Source organism: Aspergillus uvarum, assembly GCF_003184745.1.
Source record: "Aspergillus uvarum CBS 121591 unplaced genomic scaffold BO82scaffold_35, whole genome shotgun sequence".
NCBI classification, from domain to species: Eukaryota; Fungi; Ascomycota; class Eurotiomycetes; order Eurotiales; family Aspergillaceae; genus Aspergillus; species Aspergillus uvarum.
In genome coordinates, this window is record NW_020291332.1 from 173498 (window position 1) to 192102 (window position 18605).

The following is an 18605-nucleotide window of genomic DNA, read 5'->3' on the forward strand; positions in this document are numbered from 1 at the left end:
ACACCGTTCCTGCAGCTCGTCGAAAGCACTGAAAATTATCAAGATGGGAAACGTGGACGCTGAGAAGTCAATCGTCACTACAGCAAAGGATGACAGCCATACTCCTGCCTATCAAGCTGATGCAGCATTGGAGTATCTCCAAACCGGAGAAGTAACAACGTTCTCCGAGGTAGAAGAGAAACAGCTTGTTCGGAAGATCGACCGCATGATTGTGCCTCTCATGTGGGCAATCTATTTTCTCCAGTATCAAGATAAGATCCTAAGTCAGTCTCTGCTCGTCATGTCGCCGCTGTAACTGTCTCCTGACCGAGTGACTAGTCAACTATGCGTCGGTGATGGGTCTGCTGGATGACACGGGGATGCGGACGGATCAGTTCTCCCACTTGGCTTTGGTTTTCTACGCGTCATACCTTTTCTTTGAACTCCCGACCGGGTATCTGATGCAGCGTCTGCCAACGGCGAAGTACTTGGGGCTAAACGGTAGGTAGCGCTGCTCGGGTTGCGAACCATACTGATTAGCCCAGTCACTCTCTGGGGTCTGTTGACCACTCTAAACTGCGTTGCAAAGAATTTCGCCGGGCTTGTTGTCCTCCGCGTTCTTCTAGGATGCTTTGAGAGCGCTGTAGCACCTGCGTACGACCTCCTCCAACGTTGGAACCTACCGAGCTGACCTTACTAGCCTCATCTTGATCACATCCATGTGGTATCGAAGAAATGGTAGTGGTTTCGGTCATTCTTTGGTCCCTCTTTACTGACTTAGTCCTAGAACAACCGCAGCGTATGGGCCTGTGGTACTTGGGAACAGGCACAGCAACTATTGTCGGAGCCTTGGTTGCGTACGGTCTGCTCTTCTACACGGCGGATGAGTTCTACTCATGGCAGATCATGTTCTTAATCTTCGGACTTTTGACCATCGCTGTTGGGGTCACAGTCATTGTCATCTTCCCCGACAATCCTATGACCTCCCGACTCAGCCACGAGGAGAAGATCATGGCCATTGAGCGTCTCCGCGAGAACCGCACCGGCATCGAGAACAAGCAATTCAAATGGAACCAGTTCCTCGAGGTGTTCACCGACCCGCAAGCCTACCTGATCGCCATCATTGTTGCAGCGAGCAACATCAGCAATGCCGCTATCAGCAGCTTCTCGGCGCTGATCATCAAGAATTTTGGCTTCACCACCAAGGAGACCGAATTGCTCACCATCCCTGGCGGCGTGGTCAGCGTGATCAGTATCCTCTCGGGAACCTACCTGGCAGGGCGTTTCGATCAGCGATGTCTCTGCGTCCTAGGCATTCTGGGCTGTGGCCTCCTGGGCGGCTGTCTGATGGCGTTTGCCCCGACCGACAACAAAGGCGCGATGCTGGCGGGCAACTACCTCACCAACTGCGTCGGATCCGCCCTGCCCCTGATGTATTCGATCGCGGGAGCCAATGTGGCCGGGCATACCAAGAAGGTGACGATGAACGCAATCGTGCTCATGGCGTTCTGTCTCGGCAATATCCTGGGTCCGTTGTCCTTCCGCACGCAGGACGAGCCGGAGTATATGCCCGCCAAGGTTGCCATTGTGGCCACCGTCTCGGTGGCTATCTTGTTCACGGGGCTTCTGAAGTGCTATTACATCTACGAGAACCGCCGCCGGGACAAGAATGGCCGCGGTGAGCAGCATCAGGAGAATACCGAGTTCCTCGACTTGACCGATAGGGAGAATCTGGAGTTCAGGGTGAGTTTCTTCGCTAACCCGGAAAATCATTTGCATCAATCAACTGATATGCAAGTAGTACAAGCATTGAAGTCTACCAGCTTACACGTAACACGTTTTGATAAAGTTCATGAGTACACATGAAATGTAAGTGATATCACATTAAGTGGACAAGCAATTCTATGTGATCTATGCTATGCAAAAACCCTGCCAACGCCTAGTAGAACAAACCGCTATATATACAATACGTCGAAATCCAGCCACCCGCACAAAACTCTAAGCAGCGACCTTGGCGACCTTGGCAGCCTTAAACTCCTCGCTGTACTCATAGTCGTTGTAACCCTTGGGATCCTTGGGGAGATAGAAGACCTCGCGCTGGTAGGGGCGTAGGGGGATGCCGCGCTGGATCTTGAAGGGCAGCTCGGGGTTGGCGGTCCAAGGGCGGCCAATGCCGACGACGACATCATAGTCCTTGTATTCGACATCAACAGCGTTCTTGGCCGACTCGGCATCGAACCCGCCGGCCGTGATGACAGGGCCGGCATGGCCGTAGGCCTGGAAGAAGAAATCCAGACTATCCTCGTTGCCGCACTCGCCCTCGGTGTTGCCCTGGATGCGGGGCTCCACGACATGGACGTAGCTCAGCTTGAACTCCGCCGTCTTCTCGGCGAGGTAGCGGAACTGGGGCTTGGGGTCCTGCATGCGCATGCCCTGGAAGGTGCTGAAGGGCGAGTAGCGAATGGCCGTGCGCTCCGCACCCACAGCCTCGACGACGGCCTTGATAACCTCGAGCGCGAACCGCGCGCGGTTCTCCACGCTGCCGCCCCAGGCGTCCGTCCGCTGGTTGGCCGTGTCCTGGTTGAACTGGTCGATCAGGTACCCGTTGGCGCCGTGGATCTCGACGCCGTCGAAGCCCGCCGCGATGGCGTTCTTGGCGGCCTGCGCGTACTCCCCAATGAAGGCGTGGATCTCCGCCTCAGTCAGCGCCCGCGGGGTGGGCGCTTCGGGTGAGGCGGGGATGGCGCTCGCAGACGCAACATCAACCTCTCCGTTGGTGTCCTCCTTCAGGGCGGCCGGGTCGGCCACGCGGCCCAGCGCCCACAGCTGCATGTAGATGTATGAGCCGCGGGCGTGCACGGCGTCCGTCACCTTGCGCCACTGCGCGATTTGCGCCTCCGTCCAGATGCCCGGCACGTTGCGGTAGCTGCCGGCGCGCGGCGAGATGAGGGTGGCTTCGGTGATCAGGAGCGTGCCGGGGACGGCGGCGCGCTGGGCGTAGTGCTCGGCGACCATGTCCATGGGCACGTGGGCGTCATCGGCGCGGAAGCGCGTCATCGGGGCCATGGCCAGGCGGTGGGCGAGGTGCATGTTGCCCACTTGGAGGGGTTGGAAGAGTTTCGTGGTGGTGGCCATTTTGTGTGGTGTGTTGAGGTTATTCGTGGGAGGAGAGATGCAGTGAGGAGGAGTAAAGAGTGTGGTGGGGGGGTATTGCAACAACGCAATTGATCAATTACCAAAACAGTGCATCAAATAATTCTTGTGCTGCGAAAAGCAACCAGAGAAGCGAAGGAAGAAACAACACCTTTATACGTCCTGTCCTCAGGCAATCCAGAATAGGAAGATGGAATCTTCCATGGAATTTAGGGAAACAGTGGAAGTGGGGCCCAGTGCCCATGTCCCACATGTTGATTTCCAAGCATTGATGGGGCTTGCTTTTCTCTCCAACTTCTACAGTGGCCCCCTTGAACACTGAAACCTTCTTGCTCGTCTCGGGGTTACATACGCCCCCTGATTCGAGTATGAATCCATGGCAATGAAGCGTGATTAGTAGCTATGATTAGTGATATCAGCTGTGTAACTATACACAGTACTCCGGAGTGAAAACTACCCTGCTACACTAGTTAAGTTTAGTACATAAGCTGCTGCATACATAATCTGCACGGAAAGCCGGCAGTGAGTCCTGGTAAGCACTAGGACTCCCTCCTGCTTAGGTTCTTGGACCCTGACCACGCCATGCATACCTGCTTACACCCTTCCCTACTTCCAGGTACGAGGAGTCTTACTACTGACTAGTCAATCTATGGACTAGGCTTAAACAATGACGCTGACAGATACCGATAACGTGGGTGGCGGACCAAACTCTTGCAGAGAAGTAAACCAGTGTCTTGGTTCAGGTAACAATTCCCTTTTCGGCACAGGAAATTGTTTTCCGCCCGGGCTGACAAATAGGGCTGGCTGGCTGGCTGGTGGCGCGTTTCGAATGCATTCTAAGAATTTTCTGGCGTGGCTACATACAGTACCGCCGTAAGTTGCTTGCTTCGGGCTGCCGGTCGGGTTTGGTTCGGCTTGCTTGCCACCATACTTCTTCGTAACTTGGTGTAGGGTTTGATTTAGGTTACGGTTGCAGAATAGGTACGGACTCACTACGCTTGAGTATACGTAAACGTATCATGACGAGGCCATGTTGGATAGTGCGGCAAAAGGACTAGCACGATTGAGTGTCACTCAACTAATCTGATCCTGTACGGAGTCCGTACACGCATGCAAGATAGTGATATGCTGTTATCCAATCGCTAGCTAGGTCTGGTAGTACAGTACGTACAGTACATGGTCATGGTCAGGTAGGTATCCATTTCATCATCAAAATAATCCAACGGGAACTGCTACTGGCACCCTCGAAAAACAACCGTTAAGAAAAAAAAAAAAAGAAACTCCTGTCGCAGTGTTCATGTGATGTGGGTATTCGGGATCAAGAAAAAGAGCAAGACGAGCAAGACAGGGAGGGCAATGAAAAAGAAGTCGGATGATAAAGGTCTCAACCCCAACGGAATGGATGCAACCAAGGTCGAGAGGAAGAAGCTCAACGCTCAACTCTCCAGCCTCCGTGCCGTAGATTCGAGCTGGGCGTTGAAGGAGCGAAGTTGATGCAACAGCCCGCCCTGGCCGCCGGGGGCGGCGGAACTGACCGTCTCCGCAACGTTGCGAAGCAGGAACTCCATCCCCGCCAGATCACTGGTCTCATCAGGGTCGGCCGGGTGGGTCTGACGACGCTCAAGGGCGAGGTCAAGGCTGTGGAGGGAGTTGTTGATGGTCGATCGCGCCTGTAGAAAGGAATCATGTTAGCATCCAATCTCTCTTCCGATATAGTTTGATTGACTCCAGAAAGACTCACCTTTCGTGCAGACTCATCTTCGGCATGTTTTCGCCGGACGGCGTCCATCTGCAGCGCAACCGCCTCTCTCTCCTTGCGCACCTGGTACAGTCGACTCCGATACTCCATCATCTCGCGCTTGGCCTTCCGCATCTTGACCCCAAGCACGAAGTTGCCGTCCAGTATCTCGCTCAGCTCGAGCAGTCGGCCCTCCAGTTCGCTGCCGTACGCCTCGACCACCTTCTTCTTGCGCGTCCATTCGGCGCGCCGCGCGGCGTTCCCTTCACCGTCGATGCCGTTAGTCAGCGTCGTTAGTGTCTTTTCCAAGGTCTCGCGGCAGATTTGGCCCAGTACGTCGGCCACATTCACGCCGCCGCGGCTGGGCAGCTTGGCCTGCTGCCGGTCGGACGACGCCTCAGCGGTCTCGCCCTCGTCATCCGACGACTCCAGCAGTGTGGGATCGCCCCCGAGAGCAGCAACGTTGGCAAGACGATGCACAGTCACCGGCACGGTCTCTCCGCGAGGTTGTCTGGGCTTGCGTCTCCGCGTCCGAGGCTCTGCGCTGCCCGCGCCTTCTGCTGCGACGTTGTCCGCCTCGCATGTCGCGCTAACCCCGACACTCTCTTCTGCCTGCCTGCCGCCACGACCACGCTTACGAGATCGGGGTTCTGCGGGTTCCTGCGAAGGCTCCAGTTCTGGTTCTGGCAGTGCACCCTCGGGTTCGACCACATCAGGTTCCGGAACAGCTTCTGCTGGCTTCGGCGGTGTCGACTTGGCTCCTCTTGCTTTCCGCCCTCTGGGCTTCGGCGCTGTCTCAACCGGTTCTTGCGTGGCCGGCTCTGGCTCTGGCTGTGGTTGTGCTTCAACCGGCTCAGCTGTCCGTGCTTTGCGCCCTCTGCGCCTGGGCTCTGCCTCAGCTGGCTGTTGATCTGCCGGGACGGGCTCCGCTTGTGCTGCCTCCGGCTCAGCTGTCCGTGCCCTCCGCCCTCTTGACCTTGGCTCTGGCTCTTCCGGTGCTTGTTCCGCCGGTTTTGTCTCTGGTTGTGGAACCTCTGGTTCCGCAATCCTTGCTCTGCGCCCCCTGCGTTTCGATTCAGGAATCACTGGCTCTGGCTCTACCGGCTCTGGCTCTACCGGCTCTGGCTCTACCGGCTCTGGCTCTACCGGCTCTGGCTCAGCGGTCTTCGCTCTTCGCCCTCTGTGCCTTGATTCAGGCACTGCTGGTTCTGGCGCCGTTGCTGTTGCCTCTGGTAGCGGCTCCGTTGGCTTGGCTCTCCGTCCTCTGGGCTTTGAGCGAGATGCTGTCTCCGGCTCTGCTTCCTGATCCTGCGGCTCTGGTGTAGGTTCCGCTTGCTCCGGCTCTGCTTGTTTGGGTCGTCGTCCCTTGCGCTTCGGCTGTGCCTCCGATGGTAGGGCCTGCTCCTGTGGCTCCGGCTCTGGCTCCATCGGCTGCGGCTCAGATGCCTTGGGTCTCCGTCCTCTCGACATGGGCTGTGATGCCGACTCTTCCAGCTGCTGCACCTCCTTCTGTGCGTCCTCAACTGGGGCTTCCTCCTCCTCGACCACGTCCTGGAGAGAGGGTGAAACCTTTCTCCCGGGGCGACCAGCGCGCTTCGTTCTCAGTTCTGCGGCCTCCAACTGTTGCGGACGTCCTCTGCGGGCCCCCTCTCGCTCCGCAGCACTCACCTCTGCTCCTTGCGGAGCATCTAGCTCCATATCTTGACCCTCTGGCTTCCCATTGGTGATGGAAGCATCATTTGCCCGCTCAGAGACCCCATCAATCCGGGTCCGGATCCTCTTATTTCCCTTTGCTCCAACTGGCGTGCTCTCCGCGGAGCCTGCTCTCGCCACTCGGGGCTCCTTGACCGTGGTCGTAGATGGTTGGACGGATGCAGCTCGTTCGCCTCGTGACCGCTTAGTTCGCGAAGGAACGGGTAGTCTCGACTGTTTCGTAGTCGGTTGAGGTTCGGTGGCCGCGTGGGATCGAATCGTTTCTTGGGGTTGGGCAGTCGATTGGGGCTCGGTGACGGCTTGGGGCTTGACGGGTTCGGTCGACTCAGGAAGAACTGGAAGGATTGTGTCGTTTGGTGGTTCAACAGTATCTGGCACAGCTGTCGTTGCTGATTTTGTAGTTACAGGTTGTACATCCAACGATGTATCCATAGGCTCGGCTGGTGGTTCGATCTGCGCATCCCTCGTCTTCGGACTGGTTGTCGTAGGCGACGATCGTTTGCTTTCCTGAGAGCCTTGTCTCTTGCGCTTGCCTCTTGCCTTCTTACCTGGTGGTGAGGGTGTCCCGTTCGATTTGGGTGATGCTGACTTAGACCTCGGGGACAGCTTCTCTGTAGCCACTGTCGCTGACTCTGGTTCCTGGAGAGCCGGCGAAGACGCAAGGTCATTGGGCGTTATAAAGGCTGCTACCGGCGCAATCGGTGATGCTGGTTTCTCGATCGGGGCTTCAGAAGGAGGGGTCGGAACAGGTTCAGGAGTAAGCTTAGTCGCAACAGCTGATTCCTCGGCGGTTTGAGCTGGATCAATCGGGGCAATCCCATTGGCGAGAGAAAGGAGGTTCTCAGCACTGCGCGCAGCAACTGAACTCGTAGGGGAGCTCCTAGGGTGATCTTTCACAAGGTCAGCAACGGATAAACCGCTTCGGTACATGTGGCTGCGCACCAAGTTTTCTAATCTTGCGACTTGGACCGGCTTGCGTCGCATCATCCGACGGACTCCTAGGCGAAGACAGTCTGGGCGAGGATCTGGTGCGCGCGCTTCCTGAGATCCGTCGAGCGGGTTCTTGGTCCTGGGAGGTCGAAGGCTCAGCCGTACGCGGCAAGCCAATCTGCGTGGCTTCATCCGCGATACTTGTACTTTCTATAGTGATTGGCGGTGCTGCTGTCGTCGTCGTCGTCGTTGTTGTTGTTGTTGTTGTTGTTGGCGGCGGCGGCGGCGGAAGTGAGGCAGAAGGCTCACCAGCATCGGCCGGGCGCGACGCGGAATCTGTAGCTTCGTCCGGCGGCGGAGCTAGCCCAAACGAAAAACCAAAGTTGATCTCTTTCGTCTTACGTGACCTGCTCAAGATTGGGTACGAATTAGCGACTCACATCCTAGTGGTAAGGCGACGCGGGGTATGCTGGGCTGGGGATTGGGATGGGCGTACGCTGCTCCGCGCTGCCGCATTTGCTGCCGCTCCTCTCGATCTACCGTTTGCAAAAGGTTAGTTGCGTACGCGATAAACCTGGGTGAGAGAATTAAGTCATACTGATATTCATGGTGGAGAAGCGGCGTCAGGCCGAACTCAACGCGCAAATTGACGCGCGAGAACAGATAGAGGGAGGACGTGGGAAAGAGAGGATCGGATCCCTCCTTCTGGGGGCAGCGGGAGTTGGGTTTGGGGGAGGGAATGATGGCACTCAGCGCAGGGCGGGCGGAAACCTGACAATCGTTTTCCCCAATACGGTTTGGCGCCCGGTATGAAGTTGACGGAGGCCTGCCTTCGTTTCGGGCATCTCGCGCCATTCTCCGCAGTCAATCTATATTATACGGTACATTATTGCACACGACGACCAGCAAAAGCAGCGTACGCTTGCAGGGGCTTTCTTCCGCTTGCTTGCTCAGTCCTCACTCCTCGACCTATCTATCTCTTCCCGGTGAATCGATCACTCCACATCAAATCATGGGCTGGTTTTGGGGCGGTTCGAACCAAGACGACCCCGTCAAAAAGCTTGACCCGGAGCTGCGGGATTTCCTCGAACATGAAGCCCCCAAGAGATACGTGCCCACAAATGCGATTCCGTCCGTCCACGAGCCTTCGAAGACAGTCGAGACACCGGTACAACCGCCCTCGTCGGAGAGTGCTACGCCCTCGGAACCTGCAGTCCCCAATGCCTCCCTCTTCCCGGACGGCCGCTATGCCCACCTCTGGAAGACCTACAAGCCACCCCAGGAGAAGGAACAGTCCGAGATGAAAACCGCCGAGCGGGTGATCGAGAAGTACAAACAGCGCGGTGATACCGTGCACCGGGCGGCGATGGAGAACTGTGCGTTGGAACAGGAAGACTGGGCCAATTGCTTCCGCACCGGCAACTGGCAGAAGCAACTGAAAGCCCGCGCGACCATGTGCTCAGATGAGAACTCTAAGTTCTCTCGTTGTTTTACCACCCAGGCTGTACGTTCATTCGCGGAGGGACGAATTCTCCTTTGATACGCAAGATGCTAACTGCTTGGGGCGGGGTTCCAGAAATTTCTCCAGGCCTTGGGCTACGCCTCTTCCTTCGAGTGGGACGCGGAGAGAGAGGAGCGGATTCAGATGCACGCGGATAAACTCTATCACGAGATGTTGGACTACGAAACCCGGGTGGAGGAAGCACAGAAGGCCGGGCTGGAACCTCCGCCGCTCACCTCGCTCTTCAACCCCCAAGCACCGCCGCCGCCGACTCCCGCCGTTCCCACCAAGAAGACGCTGGAGATCCCCGGTGGGGAGGCCATCCCTACCGGCTTGAAGCCATCGAGGCCTTTGGAGAAGCTCACTCCCCACGAGCGGGAGCTGGAGATCCGGGCGCACAACGCACAGTTGGAGCAGCAGAAACTCTACGTGCAGGAGGCGACGCCGTTCATCAAGAGCCAGGATGAAGCCCGTTCGAAGCGACGAGAGAAGGCTACGAGTTGGTTTGGCGAGACGATTGGTCGCTGGGTCACCTGAAACATTCCGGATATGAGATGTTTGTCTTCAATTCTGATGTATATTATGATTAACCTCTTGGTTTGACTTTTCTGGGGGAGTTTGTGAGTAGTTATCAGCGATACTTTCGAAGTTGAACATCTTGCGCAGTGCTATAGGTTAGTCCTTGTGTTGTGAAATAGGTCCGGAGGAGGTGGTGCTATAGTTCAATCGGCAGCCTCAGCTCCCCTAGTGATCGCTTGTTAACTGCTTTGCTCACTCGACGTCCCCTATGTACTTAAACATTCAGCGATAGAAGACTGATTAGAGCCATGACTCTCTCGACGCATTAACATTATCAGTATGCCCGAAACTGGCCGAAGAGGCAGCTAGTCGCGCCATCTCAGCGAGTCTAGACTTCCCCACGCCCCTGGACACGAGAGAAAACGTTCAACAATAGTAGCAACCACCTGTCCTGTACCTTTTCTTCCACATGCAGATCAGAATCTAAGGTAGTTCCCATTGTTATTGGAAGGGATTGCAGTGTCAAGTAGTCGCCAGCCGCCATCCCGCAAGAGATACTGAACCGCTTATTTGATGGGGTATTTCCAGGTGCAGGCGTTGGTTTGGAAGCAAGTGGATGGAGGAAACAAGAGAAAGAAGCATTGGAGAGGACTCGGCCTGGTGCGTTTCTATCCCGTAAGGGGAATGGCAATGAAGATCCAATTACGCGCGATCGACGAGCAGGCGAACGCGAAGCTGACGGACGCGGGGATTGTCATTCGCCGGGCGCGACACGAGGGAGAGAAAAAGGATGGGATGGACGACATCACCACTAACTGCCCACTGACTGACTGGATCCTGCAATCAACTACACTCGTCGGCTGCACTTTGTGTCTTCGTCAAATCGGTAACATTGACGGTGTTTGTTAGATTTACTAGATTCTTGATCTTGCCTAATAATCCGATCTCCCCTTTGTTTCCTCTTTCTCTTTCCCCTCCTCCTCCCTCTCCACCCCCTTCTTGCTTCTGATTGCATACCATACCTCTCTTAAATCCCTCCGAGAGGCTCTTTTGATTCCCCGGCCTTGCTGCTGCTGCTGCTGCTGCTGCTGCTGCTGCTGCTGCAAGTACTTCCCGACGGCTTGTTTGCATTGAATTTCCTCGCCCGCAACTCTCCCTCCGCACTGCTCTCTCTCATCTTTAACAATTCTCCTCATTGCTGCTGCTTCAGCTTTCCCCCACCCCTCATACCACTACTCCTTACAATAAATTTCCCACCCCATCTATATCCGCAATATATACTCGTCCTGGGCCTCATCTCTCCACCCCCAGTCTCTCAACGGGTGCCCCCAATTGAGCATCCGTGCTCATCATGAAGGCCACCCCGTTGCTCATCTCGTGGCACGATGACAATGCTCCTATTTACTCGGTACATTTCGACCCCAACGGTAAGGGTCGCTTAGCCACTGCTGGAAAGTGCGTTCGTCTGATCTCCCCTTTGCCCTTCTTTGGTCTGTCATCCAGGTTGCTGATGCTTGTCTCCGCCCTCTAGTGACAATAACGTCCGAGTACGATTCCTTCCCCCCCCCCCCTCCTCTCGAATTGGCTTTGCCCTCCCTCATCCCTCCTCGTGACTCCTCGTCGAGGGCACTCTGTACACCGTGTCTGACAACATAACACAACCATAGCTATGGAAAGTTGAATCCACCGGAGAGGAACGGAAGGTGTCCTACCTGAGCACGCTGGTTAAACATACCCAGGCTGTCAATGTCGTCCGTTTCAGCCCCAAAGGTAGGCAGCAACGCTCGGGCCAGTCTGTCTGTCGCTACCTGTTCTGATCGTGTCTCCTCGAATCTCATTTAGGCGAGATGCTGGCATCTGCCGGGGATGACGGCAATGTCTTACTCTGGGTACCGTCGGAATTGCAATCACAACCGGGCTTGGGTGAAGACCGCTCGGACGACAAGGAAACCTGGCGAGTGAAGCATATGTGCCGTTCCTCCGGGGCAGAGATCTATGATCTTGCGTGGTCGCCCGACGGGGTTTTCATTATCACGGGCAGTATGGACAATATCGCTCGGATCTATAATGCTCAAACGGGTGAGTTTGGTCGGTGGGTTGCACGCGAAATTGGGCTGCTGACTGTATGAATGACAGGCCAAATGGTGCGCCAGATCGCTGAGCATTCGCACTATGTCCAGGGCGTCGCCTGGGATCCGCTGAATGAATTTGTTGCAACACAATCGTCCGACCGCTCGGTCCACATCTACAGCTTGAAAACCAAAGACGGCCAATTTACTCTAACTTCCCACGGAAAGTTTCTCAAGATGGACCTCCCCGCGAAACGCATCTCGTCCAGCAGTCCTGCACCGCCCGATCTATCCATTCGCTCTCAACCCGCACCGACCAGCTCAGCCGCCATCGCCTCTCCCGCTCCGTCCACCCCAGGTACCCCAATGACTTCCAACTTGCCGATGGACCCTCCTCCCGTGTCGCATAGTCGCCGATCGTCATTTGGGTCCTCCCCGTCCATCCGTCGTTCAGCATCTCCGGCGCCATCACTGCCGTTACCAGCTGTCAAACCGCTGGAGGTACCATCACCCGGTTTATTGGGGGGACTTGGAGTCAAGAATGCCAACATCTATGCGAACGAGACCTTCACCTCATTCTTCCGGAGGTTAACTTTTGCTCCTGATGGAAGCCTGCTGTTCACCCCGGCGGGGCAGTACAAGACGTCGCATGTTTCGGCGACGGACTCCACGAAAACCACGGACGAGATCATCAATACCGTCTACGTCTATACCCGTGCCGGGTTCAACAAGCCGCCTATCTCTCATCTCCCCGGTCATAAGAAACCATCTGTTGCGGTCAAGTGCTCCCCAATTTTCTATAATCTGCGGCAGACTCCTCAGCCTGCTCGTCATATCACCTTAGACACCTCGTCCATCGAAGAGTCGTTCTCTTCGCTCCCAGACCCGGTGGTGAGTTCCGCCAAGGATGGCGCGTCAATGGAGCCTCCATCGTCCACGCTTGCTGCCAATGATCTGGTGAAGAACAACACCGGTACCAAGGCGACGGAGCGGGACAGTCCCTCTGCGAGCCAGAGCCCTGCCCCCGTGTTCACACTGCCCTACCGAATCGTGTATGCGGTAGCCACCCAGGACGGAGTCTTGGTGTATGACACCCAGCAGCAGACGCCAATCTGCGTCGTTAGCAATCTGCACTTTGCTACTTTCACCGATCTGACCTGGTAAGTGATGACGACAGACACTTGTCTCCTTGATTCAGCCGAACTAAACTGGGACAGGTCGAATGATGGCTTGACCTTGATGATGAGCTCGTCGGACGGATTTTGTTCGACGCTTGCATTCTCGCCGGGCGAGTTAGGCCAACCATACACTGCGCCAGCATCAGCGGCTCATCAAAACGCAGCCGCCGGTTTATCAACCAATAACGTTCCGCTCCCTACGCCGACGACAGCGAAACCAAGTCCAGGCCCCCAGGCCAATGCGAGCCAAGCTCCCCCTGCAAGCCCTGCGCGATCTAATTCGGTGTCATCAGTCACGACCCAGTCTGGTAGCCAACAAACGCCAGGGACGGTGGTCAACAACCCGACACCGACTCTCGGATCAGTCCCCCTGGTGACGGCGACTCACTCATCCCAGCCTCCGACACTTCCGCTCACGACGCCGCCACAGACCCCCATGCCTGTGGCCTCGCAAAGTGGGACAAGCAATGTCAGCGCCAGTGTGCTAGGCAAACGAGTCAGTGAACCGGAAATTCAGGAAGACAGAGACCCGAGCGCGGCTCCGCCCGTCCAACCACCGAAGAAGCGACGAGTAGCGCCGACGCTCATATCAGCAGGCACCGAGCATACCTCAGTGAAAAAGGAGCCACATAGTACGACGGATGTTGGAGGTTAATCATACCATCTGACAAGTATTGTATCCATGATTTTCTTGTTATTTCCTATTCCCTCCGTGTCCAAAGCGTAACTTCTTCCATCCCGTCACCTTCCGTCTTCTACCACGCACCACTGCCACCCTTGCAAGCGAGATTCGGAGCGATCCTGACTCGCTACGACATATTATCTATCTATCTATCCACCCTCTGTTACTCATGAACTCACGTGTCATCCTCCTATTCTCCTACTTGCATTTCCATGAGCTAGTTATCTATTTTCCACAGTGTTTGTACTAGGAAGGATTTCCGGTAGAGTTTCGAAGTTCTGAGTTGAGTCATTCAGTCAGTCAGACAAGGCAAGGCATACATGCATCATTGTTCCTTTCCCAGTATTGTACGGTATTCTTGTTTTTGTTATTGTTCCCCCCCCCCCCCCCCTATCTATCTTTCTCCGCACCACCCCCCTTCTACTCCTCTTTGCTTGATATCGTTATCATCTAGTACCCCCGCACGCAAACAGACCTTCGCTTAGTCTTAGTTATCATCCACCAGCTCGGATGTGTGTAAATAATTCTGAGCTCCAGTCTTCTTTCACCATTCCCCAGCTGAGAACCTCAGTCCTCAAGCACACACCACCCGAGTTGCCGATGTACATGTACATACAGTACTATCTCTGACTTGTAATCAACAACAAACTCCTAACCCCACCCATCTCCGCCCCCCCTCGGACATGCAGTACTGTACACCTGATGATCTGACGCGCACATCCATCGACGCGGGGGTTGGCCGGGAATCTTTCCGTCAAGTCAACACGGCACCGACCTCCGACAGGACCTCAGCAAGAACATCACTGCCCAAATGCAAGTACCCTTCAGGAAACCTGTGTGCGCGGCCACCAACCCGCGTATCTCCCACCTCCGCACCTGGAGTGATCTCCATCCTCCTACCTACGTACCTTACTAGGCTGAATAAAATAAATCGATGACGGATAATTGGAATTTACACATCATTGTCCGCATGTACCATCCATCATGTATCATCCCTCTTGAGAGAGCTTCGGATTAGATCGAAGGGCACGAACACCAACGCACACACAGAGAGAGAGAGAGAGAGAGAGATTTAACGGGATGATTAGTGTCTTTTGTCGTTGGTTGTGGTTTGTAGCAGCGGCCAAGCAAAGCAGTCGGGTTGGGTCATGCGGTGGTGCTGGTGGGCTGACTACCTAAGTCCGGGACTTGTATGGATGTACATCCCATCCGCACGATCTATTGAATGCGGAGCGGTCGAAGAGGGAAGGCGGGAGGGAGGTCTGATATTAGATGGTGTTCGGCCTGGCGTTGTTCCAAACCATTTCCCTGGGGTAAGTCGTCATAGGTGGTTTGTTTCCATGGGCGCAGGCTTCATTGGATCATTCTGTCTAGCACTTTGGTGGACTATCTGTACGGCTATTCCATCTTTACATCTTAGTCTCTAAAGGCTGGGTACGAGGTCATGAAAGATCATCATGTGTATGATCACAAACTAAGGTATCAACTACCAAAGTCTTCGTCAACCAGTCACTAGGTTAGTGAATCGGAAATCTAGCCATTGCAGCGACATCATCACATTGTGAAAGATCTTATGATCATCATCGAGTGTGTCCATTCGCCGTGATATGTCACATCCCTGATCAAGAAGAATGAAATAAAAGAGACAAGAGGTGGGGAAAAAGGACAACCGAGAAGGGTATTGGTGGTAGTGACAGGGGGGTGGAGGGTAATGTTTAGGTCATGTCACACGTTAGGTCACGGAACGTCATGTCACGGAGGTGCTACAAGGGGTGCCTCAAATCAAGATATAGGAGAGAAGAAGGCTGCATGAAGAGGTGAAAGAGGTAAGTAGACGGGAGTAGGGCGATAGACGTTAGTGAGCTCCCCGAAGCGGTTGTAGGTATCAAGGCTATAATGAGTGCGTCGCTCCATTCACACCATTCAATGTAGGCGAGTGTTCCACGAGATGCCAGTCCGGAGTCGGAGACATAGGAGGGGTGGAGTACCCGTTTGCATCATGCCCATTGGAGACAGGAGGAGGGGTGGCTGGAGCGTCTCCGTTTGTCTGCTCGTCCTCTCCTTGTTCAGCCTGGACTGGGGCTGGGGCGTCGGCAAGGCCGTCAGAATGCCCATCGAGGTGACCCTCGGGAAGAGAGAAGACCAACGCATCTACAATTTCGACAATGCCCAACCCCTCGGGCGGAACGGCTCGTGCTTCTGTAGCATGAGTACCCACGGTGAGAGTGGTGACACTGGGGTTCTTCTCGTCAGTCTGAAGGCGATTCGCCCACCGGAAAAGGGCTTCATCGCCGCGGGCTCCGCCTGCCACAAACAAAAAGTCCGGGATCTGGTCCAGATGCTGCAAGACGGTATCGGCCGCTTTGGCTTTCGTCATATCCAAAGGTTCAACACTCACTGCGCCCTCGGTGAGGACCACGCGGATGGCTTCACTGCCGCGGGTGCCGTTGATCTGATCGGCAAGGCCGGAAGCCTGGCGGGCGGCCGCCTCAGGGTCAAGCGCGTCGTGATACCAGAAATTCAGCAGGCAACGGCCTTCCTCCATCTCACTTCCTTCAACTCGTTCGTGGTAGTATTGAATCACCTTGCGAATGCCATTTCGCCAATCTTTGGCCTTCTCCATGTCTACAAGTGTCACCCAGTCGGAGTTTCCAATTTGTCGTACAAAACAGCCGTTCTCGGCAATGATTCCAACTTTGGTGGAGAGCGGCTCGAGCAGGAATTCGAGCTGCTCAGGACTCTTGCTGCTAGTCACATATACCAAGTTCCTTGGATCCTCGAGTAAGCGCTGAAGCAGAGGCACCAAGTTAGCAGGCCCTCCATGGCTGGAGGCGACTATGCCCTCAATTTCCAAGAAGAACAGTCGTACGGTGGACTCGTCGTACGCGCCTTTCACGGGATTGAGCGAAAGAGGCTTTACCTGGCTGAGTTCACGGGATAATTGTGCGCTGTGGGCTTTGGTCAGTGAGGCCTGGAACGAGTTGAACCAGGCAAGTGCGGTGTGGGGAGTCATCTTTTCTAGCAGGAACTCCCAGTTGCGCTGTTTCTGCTCCGCGGTCATCTCAAAGGCTTGGTTGATTGTGTCGGCAACCTCCTTGTAATCCCATGGATTGACCATGAGCTCGTGACCGTTGAAGATCGACGCACTTCCAGTAAACTCACTCAGAATGAGGGAGCCATGGCGCTGCCCGGTCAAGATTCCATCTTGGCAGTGAATGTAATCGTGACTACTGAGGTTCATACCTTCTCTCAGACTAGTGACCATGAAGATCTCAGCCACGCTCATGAGAGCCAAGAACTGAGAGTAACTGATGTCTTGGCGTAGGAAAACCAGTGGCTGATGAGTCAAACTCGAGTAGACTGAGTTGATGCGCATGGCTATCTTTGAGACTTGCGCCTCTAACTCTGGCAGTTCAGAGGCCGAAGCAATTTGAACAAGGACGACCTGCTCGAGTTAGAACCTAGTCTCTGCATTCAGTAGACGTCAAGCATGTCAACATACCTTGTCTCTCCACTTGGGGTATTGCTTCAGGAACAGCTCATAAGCCATGAGCTTGTGTTTAATACCGCCGGGAGCATCCAGTCTGTCTCGAGCAACAATCAAGTGCTTCCCCTTGTACCGGGAACTGATATTGGCGATCCAGTCCTTGACCTCGGTTGATCTGCGGAGCAGATCGAGAGCTTTCGGATCGACTCCAATCGGCATGTTTCTCACGTTGACAAATCTCTTCTCCAGCTGGACACCATCGACGGACACCTCCAAGCCGAGCAGCCGAATGCATGACTGGAGGAAGTGGTAGCAATATTCCTCCGTCTGGAATCCGACGAGATCGGCGCCCAATAGACCATGAAGCAGCGCATCTCGGGCATTGAGGCACCGGAAAATCTCAGAAGAGGGGAAGGCAGTGTGCATAAAGAACCCGATCTCCGCATTCGGTAGCCTCTCGCGGAGCATGGATGGGAGCAGCAGAAGGTGATAGTCATGGATCCAAATGCTATCCCCTGGACGCCAGTAGGCAGCAATCTTGTCCGCAAAGGCCTCATTGACCCTCACATACTGCTTCCAGGAATAATCATCATACTCTGTGTGTCGAGGACTTTCTTGCATCTGATAGTGGAAGGCAGGCCAGAGGACGGCACGGCAAAAGTGAGTGTAATGGCCCTCAAACTCGCTGTCATTGACGAAGACTGTCAAAGACTCGAACTCGTCCTCGAGGGCCTCGGAGATACTAGCCCGAGTCTCATCCTTTAACGAGTCGGTGGGCATGCCCAAGGTCCCCACCCACATCTTGTCTGTCAGCATACCGGCTTCTTCGGCAGCATTGATGGCATTGCGCAGGCCACCATTGCCCTGCTCTGCTGCTTTGACCACCCAATCCATCTCGGAAAGAAGGGCCCGCGGGCTGCCATGCTCTTCCTCGGAGCTGATAGCATCCAAGGGAGCATCAAGATACGGCGGGTTGTCTAGTTCATCGATCTCAGGACGACTAAGGATGGAAGGCTCCGGGTATAAAGAAGCCTTGGAGCGTGGCTGGTTGAACTTCCGGCTCTGGCCCCAAGAGACCGTGCGAGGCTCACTAGGGCCGGGACCGTTGGGGTCATCTGCCGCCGGGATCTCTCCCGCAGATCGGGAGATGTATGGCTTGAAGATCTTCTCATCCTCAGTGGTTGCCCCTGGTGTATATAGACTGATGCTTTTCGAATGGCGCTTCCGATTAGTATCTGCCAAGCGTCCTACAATCTTCCCTTCTCCTTGAGAGGAGCTGCTGGACGATTTGCGGCGAGCATATCTCAGCTCGGTGGCTTGGAAGTTGATAGTGTATGGAAGGAAGCTATTCGGCGTTAATAAAGTACAACGGGCTAGGTAGAGAAGGGAAAGGCATTGACGTACAGTGAAGCAATGAAGACCGTCATTGCGACAGTGTGTGTATGCCTTGAAGCAGGAGGTGTATTCTAGAAGGTCTTTGTGACACCAAATGGAAGTCTTGTAGACAGCAAGGAGGGATCCAGGATCAGCGGGGCCAGAAGGCTGAAAAGAAAATAGTGGAGCAGTGGAGCAAATCAAAGAGTCCGTGATGGGTGGAAGGAAAGAATTAGGAGGGAGGGGTGGACTGCAGCGACAAGACTCGGACCTAGGGATGTT

The 18605-nt window shown here is 55.0% G+C and overlaps 6 protein-coding genes across 6 annotated transcripts; 3 read left to right on the plus strand and 3 right to left on the minus strand.

Annotated features, from left to right (window-relative positions):
- Positions 1 to 43: 43 nt before the first annotated feature.
- BO82DRAFT_403187 (putative MFS transporter) lies at positions 44 to 1792 on the plus strand (the record flags this gene model as incomplete). The annotated part of the gene is made up of 6 exons (XM_025639361.1): positions 44 to 263; positions 319 to 480; positions 525 to 633; positions 680 to 717; positions 767 to 1722; positions 1781 to 1792. The coding sequence occupies 6 exons, from the start codon at positions 44 to 46 to the stop codon at positions 1790 to 1792; spliced, it is 1497 nt and encodes a 498-aa protein (XP_025490834.1).
- Positions 1793 to 1908: 116 nt separating this feature from the next.
- Positions 1909 to 3223, minus strand: BO82DRAFT_355353 (alkene reductase). Its single transcript, XM_025635430.1, has one exon. It carries the CDS (start codon positions 3112 to 3114, stop codon positions 1978 to 1980), a length of 1137 nt encoding a protein of 378 aa, XP_025490835.1. The 5' UTR covers positions 3115 to 3223; the 3' UTR covers positions 1909 to 1977.
- A 1189-nt stretch (positions 3224 to 4412) lies between these two features.
- On the minus strand, positions 4413 to 8157 carry BO82DRAFT_433202 (uncharacterized protein). The gene is made up of 5 exons (XM_025640850.1): positions 8112 to 8157; positions 8010 to 8049; positions 7526 to 7920; positions 4874 to 7473; positions 4413 to 4802 (listed from the first exon to the last, which is right to left on the minus strand). Exons 1-5 carry the CDS (start codon positions 8119 to 8121, stop codon positions 4569 to 4571), a joined length of 3279 nt encoding a protein of 1092 aa, XP_025490836.1. The 5' UTR covers positions 8122 to 8157; the 3' UTR covers positions 4413 to 4568.
- A 214-nt stretch (positions 8158 to 8371) lies between these two features.
- On the plus strand, positions 8372 to 9839 carry BO82DRAFT_355354 (uncharacterized protein). The gene is made up of 2 exons (XM_025635431.1): positions 8372 to 9017; positions 9090 to 9839. Exons 1-2 carry the CDS (start codon positions 8526 to 8528, stop codon positions 9549 to 9551), a joined length of 954 nt encoding a protein of 317 aa, XP_025490837.1. The 5' UTR covers positions 8372 to 8525; the 3' UTR covers positions 9552 to 9839.
- An 854-nt stretch (positions 9840 to 10693) lies between these two features.
- Positions 10694 to 13843, plus strand: BO82DRAFT_312584 (putative chromatin assembly factor 1 subunit B). The gene is made up of 6 exons (XM_025632445.1): positions 10694 to 10988; positions 11065 to 11080; positions 11201 to 11303; positions 11376 to 11612; positions 11670 to 12762; positions 12820 to 13843. Exons 1-6 carry the CDS (start codon positions 10885 to 10887, stop codon positions 13433 to 13435), a joined length of 2169 nt encoding a protein of 722 aa, XP_025490838.1. The 5' UTR covers positions 10694 to 10884; the 3' UTR covers positions 13436 to 13843.
- A 1510-nt stretch (positions 13844 to 15353) lies between these two features.
- Positions 15354 to 18376, minus strand: BO82DRAFT_375468 (trehalose-6-phosphate synthase; the record flags this gene model as incomplete). The annotated part of the gene is made up of 4 exons (XM_025637481.1): positions 15354 to 15509; positions 15606 to 16907; positions 16965 to 18294; positions 18354 to 18376. The coding sequence occupies 4 exons, from the start codon at positions 18374 to 18376 to the stop codon at positions 15354 to 15356; spliced, it is 2811 nt and encodes a 936-aa protein (XP_025490839.1).
- Between the last annotated feature and the right edge of the window lie 229 nt (positions 18377 to 18605).